At 37.9% G+C, this 14,406-nt stretch overlaps 1 protein-coding gene across 4 annotated transcripts in view; it reads left to right on the forward strand.

Moving 5' to 3' along the window:
* Window positions 1–14,406, forward strand: part of ZNF106 (zinc finger protein 106) — a 59,092-nt gene that overhangs the window by 12,489 nt on the left and 32,197 nt on the right. Inside the window, exons 3-6 of one of the 4 annotated variants that reach the window (XM_019725406.2) lie at window positions 1,485–1,546; window positions 6,629–6,829; window positions 9,760–11,937; window positions 13,002–13,635. In XM_019725406.2, the coding sequence (XP_019580965.2) occupies window positions 1,485–1,546; window positions 6,629–6,829; window positions 9,760–11,937; window positions 13,002–13,635 (3,075 nt within the window). The remainder of the gene's footprint in view (window positions 1–1,484; window positions 1,547–6,628; window positions 6,830–9,759; window positions 11,938–13,001; window positions 13,636–14,406) is intronic. The other 3 variants (XM_074327865.1, XM_019725407.2, XM_074327866.1) reach the window with 3 other exon arrangements.

The raw sequence follows: 14,406 nt of genomic DNA on the forward strand, positions 1-14,406 counted from the left end.
TATTATGTCATCAACTCGCTTCAGTTTCAGTTTCAGTTCTGTAAGGATTCAGGTTAGTGGCCAATCAGTTGTATCTAGAAGGGGTCACAGGGAAAGCTGTCCCCTCCAAAGGAAGCATTTGTAGCGATAGGAAGGAAATGATGGTCATCTTCAGTAAAATTTCCCTTTAAATGAAGTATTTCAAATCATAGCCCTGTTTGTTGCACTGTAGTAGATAAAGTAAGACTAGGTTGTTGTCCGCTTTTTGACAAACTGTATCTAATGACAAGGCTCAATTCACTAGTCACTTACAATGTGGCATGGTGTTTGAAACACTGCTGGTGGTGTCAGATCTGCCAGGGTTTGAGTCCTAGTTTGACCACTTGATTACCTATGACTCTGAGAGAGCAAGGTTGGGTACATTTTCACACTTATCCCTTCAGTGCCTAGCTCTGTGCTTGATAAATGTTTGGTAAGTGAGTTAGCTGCTCTGCATGCTTGTGTCTGTATGGAGTTAATAATACTCCCTCAGCAGTGTTTTGCAGTTCATATGTGAAAATGTTTGAGGCACTTAAGCACAGGGCACAGTTACATAGTAATACTCAACAATTGTAGTAGCCCTTTCATTATAAATGTAAATAGCCCTTCTCTCATTATGGCATGCTGGCTGTATATACTTTGGCATGACAAAGGGATAGACATTTATAGCTTTTTGAGTTTTTTGAGGTGTGTGCATGTATGTGCACATATTTTTTAAGTGGAAACTCTTCCCACATTTTTAATTTTCTTCCCATGAAGGGTGGGATGGAGGGAGGAGAGAACCTAGTAAGTTTTCAAACTTTTCCTTAGAACCAAACAAATCACTTGGGGGGAGTGGGCAGTGGAGATGAAGACATGATTGACCTGCTGTGTTCAAAGCAGTTTTAAAAAACTTCCTGATCAATCATAGAGAGGTTCTACCTCGAACTTTGATCTAGAACTTAAGTATCCATCCATCTGTTAACTCAACAGATGTTGACAATTATATGTTGGCCCCGGCCAAGAGTTGTAACTCTTTGTTGACAAACTCTCAGTTGAGTGGGGAAAACGAGTATGGGGAAAAGTTGTCAAATAGTTGAGGTTATATGATTTCAGAGAGTTTTGCTTTGTTTTGTTTTGTTTTAATAAAACTTAGCAAGTTCCTTACATTGGGATAGAATTTAACCCACATAGTTTATCTTAAAGCTTTTGCCTCCTAAAGACAATGTACTTTCTAACCTTGTTGGAAAGCCACTTAAATAGGTATTTCTTTACAGTTCCTTCATTTAAAGATAAAATATGTCAAAAACACAGCTAAAGAATTATTTAATAAGGAACTGATTTCAATATTGAATTGAGAATAGTAGCCACAACAAACACTTTGACACAAGAAGCTTAAGTCCCAATAGTTGATTGAATAGGAACAGAGGAATTTTTTTCTCTGAAGCAACCGCCCTTAGTTTAATCTACTTTCTTTAATTTTGAAGGAGATGGACGAACACATGCGGAGCATGTTGCATCACAGGGAACTTGAGAACCTGAAGGGCAGGTATGGGAACTGCTGTCTTCCATAAACTTGTGAATGTGGGGGGGTCTGAGCACTGATGAGACGTGTCAGCTCTTTTTATAGTAATCCTTCCTAAATGAATATTGTGTTATGGCATAGAACCATCTTTTAGAATTAATAACAAGGACAATAGATTTATTTTTGTGCATCTCAAATGTGTAGAATTCACAGCAGCTGTGGCAAGCAGATTACAACAAAGGTGTGTTGGGATGAACTAGTTCTCTCATTAGCCAGCTTTGTCACACTCTACACACCAGCCCTGCAACTAGCACGTCTCATGTTATTGCGTCAGCAGTGTTATAAATCGTTGCGTGCAGTAAACCTTTAGTTTACTGCTGGAATAGTCTGAGAAGTCCAAAGTCTGCTTAATAGCACTGAATCTCATTCGTGTAAATATACTCAAAGTGCAAACCTTCAGTATTTAATGATGCCATTTTGGGATGTAAAGCTTGAGAGGTTTAGGAAAGAAAATCTAATAAGTAAGCATCTTTAAAAAATTAAATGGAGCATATGTGTATATTCCATGTCTTCCCCCCGACCTCTCCCTCCTCTCCCCCCTCTATGGTTCCTTTTTTGATGTTTTGACTTCTGTGAATTTGAAGTTTGGAGACTGTACAAAACAGAGAAACATTGGGAAACTGAAAAACATTAATTATATTTTGTTTGGTGCACAATAGTTACAAGCTTTGATCGGTATGCCAACCTAAATCATTTGAAGTTATCTGTATTTTAAGTAATACAGTTTTAGATTGTGTGGTTGAATTAATATGTTATTAACCTTTCTGTAACTGTTTCGCATATCAGTAGAGTTTTTTTCATGGTCTCAGTCCCTTGCTATGTGAAGGTTAGTTCTTCGCTGCAGTATGAAAAAGGCTTTCACTCAGATTTAGTGTGGAGAGCCCTTATAATACCTTGAATATATATGATTTTTAACTCATTATCATTGGAAACCTATGATTATATGTGAGATATCTTAATTACTTCATCCCATTTCCAACAGACTTCCTTCTGGAATTCACCTTATTCTGGGCTATTTACCTGCCACCTGACTATATTATAAAATCAAACAAAACAAATTATTAGGTTGGTGCAAAAGTAATTGTAGTTTTTGTAATTTTTAACCTTTCCAACTGCAATTACTTTTGCACCAACCTAGTAAGTTAGGTAAATCTAGTCATTAGGAGAGAAGCCCATTTTATTCCAAGACTAATGCCTTGTTTTATTCAAAGATCACTCATCAGCTATTTAAGACATTAAAAAATTGTTTTGGTTACTTAAGGTTCATGTTCATAATCGATACAGAATCATAAAAAATAAAAAATGTAAAAGTCGTCTAACCTGGCCCCCTTCCCCAACTCCTACCTTCCTCTTAGAGGAAAGTCAGCAATTTGGTGTATATCCTACCCAAACCTCTTTCTGTGTGTATACATAGATTTATATTTAGCTGTATACACATTTTGTTTTGTCTTATTAACATAACTCAACCACATGCCATATTATAGTTGTTCTGTAACTTGTATTTCCTCTCCTCTCACCCGTCAACTTAACCGTGCCATTGGGGTTTTGTCTACCATTTTCAGTTATTAGGAGCATTAGTCAAATAATTAGGGAGAAAGCATCAGAAGCCTCTGAACTGACAATATAAATGTGAGCTTTATCACCCAAACTCACTTTATTTAGAAGAGAGCACTTGAGTACTTATTTACTAATTTTTTCAGATGCAGTGCTAACAAGTTTTATATGGTTTCCTGGCCTGTAACAAATTATAAGGGAAAAGGCTAGCAGGTAGCAAGGAAAAACCGCTGACAAAACTATAAAAAACAAAGGAAATCTCAGATCATTTACTTGGAGCATTTACTGTAGGGACAAATTGTCATCACTAATTTGTACCACAAGAACAAATAGTTATCAGTCATTATTCCTTTTCCTTCCTATCATCAGTTTGTGATTATTTCCTCTGGATTTCATGTTTAAATACTGGCTTTCTGTTTCTATTTATATTTGTAGCACTATAATTTTTGGTTGTGACCTGGTTAAAAATGTAAAGAGCATATTTTTAAGGTTTTGAATGTAAGCTTTATTGAGAAGTAATTTGTCTTATTTGGTTCCCAGTTGTGGACATCTGGAGCCTTTCCCTATTTTTTCCTAATGTGCTTGTTCATATGTGTGGCCTGTAAGTAGTTTCTACAGATAGATGCTATTTAAAAGGCACAAACCTTTATTTATCAACCAGCTGTCGTGGTATAGTTAGAGCAAGCTTAATAAAGAAAAGCTTATGGATAGACTATCTTAAGGCTTTGCCTTTCACACATGAGAGGAAATTGTGTGGTAACAGGATGAAGCTAATTTGGGCCCTTCTCTAAACGCCCTGGGGAAAATTTTTTGCCTTTATTAGTCAAGAAGTAAAGCAGTACTTTTCCCCCAACAATTAGATTTTATATTTATACAAAGTAGAATTTTAGCTGGTTATTGATAAAGAACTGGAAAATAGGATCATTAAAATATTGATTTGCTGTTTACTTTTTACAACATGTGGTTTCCAAAACCCCAGCTGTGGAAGCATGATGCGTGTTGTGTGTAGAACAGGGAATTTGCTTGGCTCCAGACACAGACACATTGGGGTTTTCAAGAGATGTGGTTTATCTGTTCTTTCCCTGAATAAATGTGGATTCTCTTCTCATTTTGAAGTTTCTTGTAAAGCTTTATCTCTTTTTTTTTTTAAACTAGATTTTCATTTATAAGAAAAATATTAGGGGTTTCTGTTTTTTGATAAATCCTTTTTAGTGTTAACTTTTCTATTGCCTGTACCCTTTTGGACAGGATCTCTTGAGGTGTTTTTCTCCCAAATAACTTTGGAACTCTGGTTAATACTCATTCTCACAAGGAAAGCAGAAATGTTTTAAAAATCTGTGTTTGAGTGTCTGTTGCGTATCCAATATATGCTTGTGCTTTGGGGATTGCACAGTGGGTGGTTTTGTGAATATGGTTGCTTGTTTTTAACAGAGTTAAATACCGTCTATGCTGTATTCCTTAATACTTTAAAAAGTCAGTGTGGCCTTCCAGTTATGTCTTTAAAGAGAGAGGGAGTTTGATGGTTTGGACGTGAGAAAAATTCTCTGCGTTTTAGAAGGAAGGGTAAAATCAAGGATTTTATTTAAGAATACCGTTTAGAATGATGTTTCTGGTACTGCAATATACAGTTTAGCATTCTGTAAGTTTCTAGGTAGAAAGGGGGACCGAAAACATTTTCCATAGTTTTGAGGTTAAAGCCAAGATTTTCTCACCAGAAAATTCAGTTGACTCGAATTTTTATTATAGTATAAATTATATATTCTAGGTTAGTTCCAGTCTTCAGAGTCTTCTGATGCTGCCCATTGGGGATAGATTTGTATTTTAACTTCTTTCAGTGTTGCTGTGAGAAAAGGCTTATTTTCTGTTATAAGTTAACGTTCTCTTTGAATGCGCTACCATACTTTTAATTGCTTGAGAGAAGAATTTGACTATCCCTGATAAACTGGAGAAAGTTAAGGATTATTCTTTAAGTATACAAATGTATAATGTAAAAGACTATATTGTATCCAGAGCATTCAACATTACAAAGTCCAAAAAACTATGAATTTTCTCCATTTTCCTGAGGTGTTTTCCATGATTCTTTGCAAAATAAAAAAAGTGTTTTTTGTTTTGTTTTTTTTAATTTATGGGGCATTGTTTTTTATACTTTGTCACCCTAGACTACTATAACCATATTCTTAGCATGGTGCCTGGAATTTAGTAGTTGGTCAATAAGTTTTGTTTGTTTGTTTTTTAATATTCAGGTGATCTGTAACTAATAAATGAAGTGCTCAGTTTTGAGGGTCTTTTCTGGTTAATTGATATGAATTCTGCCACGTTATTGTGGGTTTTTTTTCCATGTCTTGACAGATATATGTGAGGGAGAAGATGCAATAGTGTACGTGTCTGTGTCTGATCAAAGACAGCATATCTTTTGTGTGCTTTTTTTTTTTAATGAATTATAGGAAGTGAAAAATATCACTGGTATAAACCCAAGACAAATGATACAGAGCTAAGCCAGTTTGGATTATGGAATGGATATTACTGTCCATTCATTGCACCAGTGGCATGGTATTCACATGTTTCTTGTCAATAACGGCATAGACAGCTGAACCAACCAAGGGATTTCAGGAAGTTAAAAAAGCAGTTAAATTATTCATCTACTACAGCTCTCGACAGTGATTCAAGGCTTTGGCTTCTTAAATTGACCAAGTGTTAGATTTATCATGAAATGTGTAAAGTAAATGGAAAAAAAGTCTGCCCAGCTTTCTTAATTAAGAACCTGGTTTTGCTTCTCTCTAAACTGTAGCATTTTCTGAAACTTGAGAAAAACCATTTGCCTAGCACAGCTGTTGACTTCCTACAACTGAAATGCTTTCCATTCCCTTTAAAATAAGCCCTTCTGAAGCAGAATGTAGATCACATGTATCATCCAGACCAAAAAAGTTTGCTGAGACTACTCCGATCATTTGCCCTGGGGTCCGGAATCTTCGCATTCCAGGCAGAGCGCCAGTTGTTCCGATTTAGTTACCCGGTTGGGATTGGCTGCATTGCCTACTCTTTTCTCCACCCCTTAACTTTCACTGGGAGAAAGTTCTTGAGCCAGAGATTAAACGTAAGCGCTGTCACCAGGCTTTCTGAGTGCAGCTGGCACCATGGGTGTGCTCCAGAGCAACTTCTGTTTGCTCTGAGCCCCCTGCCCTGCCTCCCCTTTCACCATGTTTCCTCTGGCAAGATTTTAAGTACAGCAATTCAAGAAGATTTCTCCTCCTAAACGAAATTATTCTGAAGTGTATTGCCTCTTGATTGCTGGAAAGGAATCTTAAATTCATTTCAAAAGTAACTTATGAACAAACTTATTAAAAGTGATGAAAGGAGCATTCAAATTGATTAGCACTAATTTTTCACTGTACCAAAGTGTGCAGTGGCTTTCAGAGGAAACTATAACAGATCTGGTGAGTGTGCCATGCCAGTAGGGAGAATTGAATGTCCCTCATCTCCCTCTTTCCCTAGGGACAGTAGTCATGAGTGCCGCGTGTGCGGGGTCACAGAAGTGGGTCTTTCTGCATACGCAAAGCACATTTCTGGCCAGTTGCACAAAGATAACGTTGATGCCCAGGAAAGAGAAGATGATGGAAAGGGAGAAGAAGAGGAAGAAGATTATTTTGACAAGGAACTCGTTCAGTTAATAAAACAAAGGAAAGAACAAAGTCGGTGAGTAATTTTGATTTTTCGAAAGCCTTTCTGAAACAGAATATAGAAGAGAATACGTTTTCCATTTCCGTACTTGTCAGCCTGTAAGCATTCAACCTTATCTTAGTTGGAAAGTTTAGCTTGACGTTGCTGTCTTATGCATAAAAGGGCAACGGAATGCTTTCTTGCACTAAAACTACTGTACTAGCTGCTTAAAAAAACAAAAAACACAGCAGTATTGTCCCTACATGAAAACTAGCTGTAGCTGCTCAACGTAGCTGAAATCTTACCATATTGATAACTATGTTTAGAACTGTTTTTATTAGTTGCAAAGTTTTTGGGTACCAATAAATTGTTTTTGTTTGGTATCCAAATTTTCTAGTGGAAAGGAATTAGTATATAAGCTTCATTTGAATATTTTATATAGTATTTCTTATTGAATCCCTTATGAAAAAATGTCTGCCTGATGTGAATTAATATGGTGCTTGTACCAAGTTTGATTTATCCCTTTATTATTAAGTGCTTCAGTAAATATTTGTTGAGTACATTTATATTTTAAATTTGACAGTGTCAAGATCATTTCAGCAGTGTAAGTTTTCCAGCTTGTACTACATAGTTTCATACCCACATTTATAATTCAGGTATTAGGCTGTTGTATTTTAACCTTACTGATTTGTAGTCCAAAGACTTGAATTAATGAAGCAGAAATTTTCAGGTATGAGTTAGAGAGAGAGAGAGCCAGTTATGAGGTAGAGTAATTTTTCAAGTCTTAAGACATGATGAGCATTTCAAATTCTAAAATAAAAATTTAAAGATCCTTCTTGAATACTAGTTGTACCTGGTCTGTACTTCATTTTTAGTTAGAGGTTTGAATATAAAAAGGAAGCAGTTTTTGTTATGTGAAAAGGTTTTTGAATAAGTCCTCCAAGAAGGAGACTTTCCTAGTTTTAAAATGTCCATGGCAACATGGTACCAAAATTGTTCAGTTGCTCAGTCCTCCAAATGACATTCTCACTACTTTCAGTATAGCTGTAGTTTGCTCTTGTTTTGGGATGTTGGAGTCTCTGGGAGACCAACTTCTATTTTTGCTCTTACACTCACTCTTGATAAGCCATTATTAGCTTATCTGTGTAAATGATTAAACATTATGTCATGGTGAAAGAGCTTTTCAGTAAATTAGACGTTTATATCATAGTTAACTATTCTTTGAGTATCCTAATATGCTTTTTGGTGACCTATTTATAGTCATCTACTGATTGCTTTATTAGGTTTTTTTTTTTTTCCCCTCCATGAGGTTTTTAATTTAGAGTGTTCTTTCTGGGCTGTGGGTTTAGCTGCATGCTGTGGTCCCCTCAATCTAGCCAATTCATAATGATCTAGGAATTCTGCTTTGTGACTGATTTATTGCCCAATTCTCCTCTCATTTCTGGATCACATTAGTATAGCTGAGTCAGTGATCTCCTTGGATGTCAAAAGTTGCATAGTGGTTAGAAACAAAAGATAAAAGGAATTTGGCACAAATATCCTGCAAGTGTATGTAATAACACTTCTCACTTGGGAACCTAGGCCCTCCTGTTTAGACATGGTTGTATTTCATAATGTAAGTGGGTATTTAAACTTTTAGGTAAATTAACTTTTAATTCCATCTTGTGAAAAAGGAAGAAATTCCAATTTGTGTCCAAAATCTTACAGATGTTAGAAGCTTTTAAAGCCAGTTAAATTCAGTACTGAGTTTAAGATTTAATTCAAGTTCAGAGGAGGGAACCCAGCTACAGAAACTGTGTTTTGGGATTTTCATTCTATCAAGGCCTAGTGGTTGAGTCCAGAGTAAGGCGGCCACGGTCCAAATCTCTGCCATACCACTTACTGTCTGTAGTATTCTAGGCAAGCTACTGGTATTCTCTAATCCTCTGTTTCCTCATCTAAAAAGTAGGAATAATAATACTTGCTTTAGGGTTGTGAAAAGTTCATGAGATAATCTATATAAAGTGCTTAGCATTAAATGCCTGATAATTAGTAGGCATTCAATAAATTTTAGCTAGTATTATTCAATTTTCTGAGCACCTACCACATGCTAAAACATACCCTAGCAGTTTATAGAGGAAAATGGTTTTGTACTTATTCCTGTGATGTTGACTTAAATTTATTCACAGTTCTGTGGGCTCCTTGTCCGACAAGAATAGTTCATACAGCTATAGCTTCTTTATAAAAACCTCTAGCACATGAAACTCCATGTAGCACTTATTGTGGGTGCTGCTTATTTGCTATGTGCTATTTTACTCCTGCTTATGACCTTAATTATTTCCTCAGCTGGGTTGTAAGCCCTTCAGGAACAGGAACTATACATAAAAGCACACATTCAATGACTGTTAGTCATGAACGACACAATGACTGTTCACCACTAACAGTCATTGAATGTGTGCTTGATGAAGTGTTTATTAATGAAAGTGATTATGCAAAGTAAAATCTTACCATTTAAAATAGGTTAAGAAACTGGGTTTTTAAGAAAGAACCAACAACGGAAGAAATCATTAAGAGCAGCAGAACTTAAATTGTGTTAACTGCGATAGCTAACCATAGCTACAAACTGTAATTGTTCTTATTTTCGAAAAGCTGCATCATATAACAATAATAATTGGGACAAAAACCCAGAACATCCCAAGAAAAACAGGAGCAGAAAAGGGAAGCTAGTATAAATACGTCAACTTCTTAGTATTTCTGGAGTGATAGGAGAAACAGGTATTGTTTAATTTTTAAATAAATTGTGAAATATAAGTTTAACTCTATCATTGAAAGATAGGAAAGCAACCACTATTAGAAATAGAAGTGGACTCTATTACATATTCTAAGTAACCGGGACGGGAGGTCGAGGGGATGTTTGGCGGGTTATGCCTTTAAAGGAAGAGTAAGAATTCCTTTAAATCACTAATGAAAAGCTGTTTTTCTTCCAGACAAGATGAACCTTCCAATAGCAACCAAGAAGTAAACTCTGATGACAGGCGACCCCAACGGAGACGAGAAGACCGAATCCCTTACCAAGACAGAGAGAACTACAGCCAGCCAGCGTGGCATCATCGGGGACCCCCTCAGCGGGACTGGAAATGGGAGAAAGATGGCTTTAATAACACCAGGAAAAACAGCTTTCCACATTCTCTGCGGAACAGCGGTGGACCCAGAGCATGTTCCAGGTGGCACAAGGGGGTGGCAGGCGGCTCATCCACTTGGTTTCATAACCACAGTAGTTCTGGAGGTGGCTGGCACTCAAATAATGGAACGGTAGATTGGAATCACAACGGTACAGGAAGGAATTCCAGTTGGCATTCGGAAGGAACAGGTGGCTTTTCCAGTTGGCACATGACCAGCAGTAATGGAGACTGGAAATCCAGCGTACGTAGTACAAATAGTTGGAATTACAGTAGCCCCGGAGACAAGTTTCAACCAGGCAGAAACAGAAACTCTAACTGTCAGATGGAAGACATGACTATGCTATGGAACAAGAAATCTAAGTCAAACAAATACAGTCAAGAGAGATATAATTGGCAGCGGCAAGGAAAGGACAAAGTTGGTACAGTTGCCACCTATAGAGGTCCTTCTGACGGATTTGCAAGTGATACATTTCATTCACAAGGCTTACTTGACTTCAATTTTGAGCAGCTGGAAAGCCAAACCATTAAACAAACCGACAGCATAGCTTCCAAGATCGGTGGGAAGAATGGCAGTGTAGCAAGGGAAAAGCTCCGTCGCTGGACTCCTTACCCTTCCCAGAAGACTCTGGATTTACAATCAGGAATGAAAGAAGTCACTGGTAACAAGTCAGAAGTGTTAGATAAGCCTTTCTTTGATTTTACCTTAATAGCAGGAACGCAAGAGCCCCAGATTGAAGAAACAAATAATTGCCCAAAGCTGAAAACACAAAAAGAAACACATACTGGATCTCTTAATCATAAAGCCACTTCTGATTGTACTGCTTCCTACGAGGTGGTGAGAGAATGCCCCATTGTAGAAAAACCTGAACAAGAGCATAACTTAAATAAGATGCCATCTTTAAAATCCCCACTTCTTCCAATTCCAATCACTAAATCAATCCCTCAAAAGCAAGATTCAAAGAATCCCTCAAAAAACACCAAAATGAATTCTTTTTTTTCTGGAGAACACTCAAATCCCTTGAACAAACCCACTATGGAAGACAATCATGGTTCTTCTTACATGTCCAAATCGCAAAGTTCACGTTCTCGTGTTTTAAAAGGGAATAAAAATACGGTGGGTACTCAAAGGGAACCTGATGAAAATTTAAGTGATACATTACAAAAAGCCAAAGAGGTGCTACAGTGTCATGAGTCTTTGCAAAATCCACTTAGCACTTCTAAAAGGATCAGAAACTACGCGAAAGCAAGTAGGAATGTAGAAGAGTCTGAAAAAGGATCTTTGAAGATTGAGTTTCAAGTACACTCATTAGAAGATGAAAGTGATGACGAGATATCTGACACAGAAAAGCATGGAACAAAGATTGAAACCCTGGGTTCTGCAACTACAGAAGTTTTATCCTGCAGCACTCATAATGCTAATGAGAAAGAGGGAGATGACCAAAACCTGAAAACATCTAGAAAACTATCCACTTCCCCATGTAAGTCAACAGTTCACCAGAAAGAATCTGAATTACAAATTACATCTGTAGCCAGTCCACACCCTGGCTTACTGCTAGACTTGAAAACCTCTCTAGAAGAGGTAGAGGTTGATGACCCTGTTAAATCTCACGTATCTTATGAAACAGAAGGCTTTGAGAGTCCTAGCTTGGACTCAGAGCTTCAAAAAAGTGATACAGCTCAGCCCTCAGGCCATCTCCTGCCTGAACTAAGTAAGCTTGGCTTTCCTGCCTCACTCCAAAGAGATCTCAGCCGGCACATTAGTTTGAAGAGCAAAACTGGAGCACACCTTCCTGAGCCAAACCTCAATAGTGCTCGCCGCATTCGCAATATTAGTGGTCATCGAAAGAGTGAGGCAGAGAAGGAATCTGGGCTCAAGCCAACACTCCGGCAGATTTTAAATGCATCTAGGAGAAATGTCAACTGGGAACAGGTCATTCATCAAGTAACCAAGAAAAAGCAAGAGCTGGGCAAAGGCTTACCCAGGTGTGTGCCTCTTTTCAGTACCCATTTTTCTTTTCTTTTAAACTTACCCTTTGACCCTGGTCAAGAGACTTGTTATGTGTAATTAAATGTTTGCCAAAAATATGTGTTGTAGATGTCTGGTTTAAATATCAGAGTGACTCCTACTCTATAACAAATGGAATAAAGTGTTTCCTAGCAGGAAATTCAGGTTAAAAGAAGGGTACCTACTTTTGAGAAATGAGATGGGGACATAGAAAAAAACTTTCAGAAAGCCAACACTTTGGTTTTAGGGGCCAGAAAATGACAGCAAAACAAAACAACAAATCTATAAATCTGTATCTGTAGATTTTAATGAGTGGTGCAACTTTTAAGTACAACTGTTCTCATTACCTTTTACTTAGAACCTGTGGATAGTTACCCTTCTGTATTGACTCGGGCATTATGTTCTCTTATGTACTTGTGTAAATTTTTGGCTCTTCATCGTATGTGGAGATGCTTAACTTTTCTGAATGGTAAAGCAGTGTTCAGCATAGGTTTGCTACTTGAAAATCATCCTGCTATATTATGATTATGTTGTCCTCAAGGCTTAAATTTCTATCCTTATTGAAATAACATATTTATTGTGCCCCTTATTCCTTTCCCATAACTTATTCCTTTCCCATAACTTACTGAGATTTCCCGTAACATTGAGATGATAAAATTCTTAGTATAGTATCTGGCATTTGTGAATGCTCAATAGATATTTTTATTTGTTTTTTGGTTTGTTTGCTGATAAACATTACGTATTTGTTGGTAGTTTCGAGCTCTATGTTTAATAAAATCCTCAATTTTTACTCCCTCAAATGTATTCTTATAGCTGTACACAAACCTCTAATTTAGTACTTGTTACATTACAATACTTACAGTTATTTACTTGAGGTCTTACAGTTATTTACTTTAACTCTTAGACTGTGAGCTCCTTGAGGGAAGAAACCATCTTATTTATATTTGTAACCTCGTTGCTTAACAGAGCCTGGTACATTAGCTGATGCTCCCCTCTCCCAACCATGTTTGATGTATGATTTCTTTCTTTTTTCTTCCTTAAGGTTTGGCATAGAAATGGTGCCTTTAGTTCAGAATGAACAAGAAGTCTTGGATTTGGATGGGGAGCCTGATCTGCACGATCTAGAAGGGTTTCAGTGGGAAGGTGTTTCCATTTCTTCATCCCCTGGGTTGGCAAGGAAGCGAAGCCTTTCGGAGAGCAGCGTGATCATGGACAGGGCTCCTTCTGTGTATAGCTTCTTCAGTGAGGAAGGTACAGGCAAAGAACATGAGCCCCAGCAGATTTTTGCGCCTAGTCACTCACTGAGGGCTGCAGAGAATCAGAAAACCGCCGTGGGCCTTAAGCAGGAAGTGACACCTCTGGCTGCTTCCCTGAGAACCGGTGAAAGGGCTGAAAATGTTGCTACTCGAAGGCGACACAGTGCACAGTTATCCTCTGACTGTACGATACCTTTGATGCATTTGGCAAAAGACCTGAACAGCCAGGAGAGTTCTACACCCCCTTCAGAGAATCGGAATGCCCAGGAGAGTAACGGAGAAGGAAACTCTTTGTCACCCAATGCATCCTCAGCCCTTGCAACCTCCAGCTTGGCCGATGCAGCCACAGATAGTAGCTGTACCTCTGGTGCTGAACAAAATGATGGCCAGAGCATTAGGAAGAAACGGAGAGCCACTGGAGTGAGTATGATTCCCTGTGCCTTTTGTAGAACATTCCATGTAGTGACTTGGCTGTTGTGAGAAAGATTTAACTGTTTAATTTTTCTTGGGTGTCTTGGGGTTATGGTTCTCCCTGCTCTGGAATGGAAGACTTGTGAGGCTCTTACTCTTCCCTTCCTATTCTTATCCTACTGGTTTCTTGCCCTGAGTAATTCTGCTAAGTTAGATGTAATTGAATATGAATGTACAGTACTAGGAAAATATGAAGTCATCTCTATAACTGGTCACCACGCCAGTGATTTCTTTTTATCACCTGACAAGGAATAAGCCACATCTTCAGCTGTAACTTTATCTGTTTCCATGGTGCATTCTGTACTGCTGCTGAAGGAAGGCATTCCAGTGTGCCTGTGGGGGGCGTGTGTGCTTGTTGGATCCAGGAGTTCTAGGCTTAACACTAAGGTAGTTTTAATACTGATAGAGTGCATCTATATGAGCATAGTCTGAGAAGTATTTGTAGTCTGTTACTCTGTCCTTTGTACTTCAGTTACCCAGCCTGGACCTTTCAGAATCCACTCCTGCACTGATACCACTTCTCTCTGGCATCTCTGTTGCTAATATTGCTTAACCCTTTTAGGAACCCTTTCTGAAAAGAAAGAATTGTGGCGATGATATAGTCTGGAATCTGGCACTGTGAGAACATGCACTGTTTGCTTTAATACCGAGGCAGTATAGCAGAGTAGATAAGGGCATGGGTTATAGACCTGGGTTCAAATTCCACCTCTGCCCCCTTTG

Source organism: Rhinolophus sinicus, linkage group LG03, assembly GCF_036562045.2.
Source record: "Rhinolophus sinicus isolate RSC01 linkage group LG03, ASM3656204v1, whole genome shotgun sequence".
Taxonomy (NCBI): domain Eukaryota; kingdom Metazoa; phylum Chordata; class Mammalia; order Chiroptera; family Rhinolophidae; genus Rhinolophus; species Rhinolophus sinicus.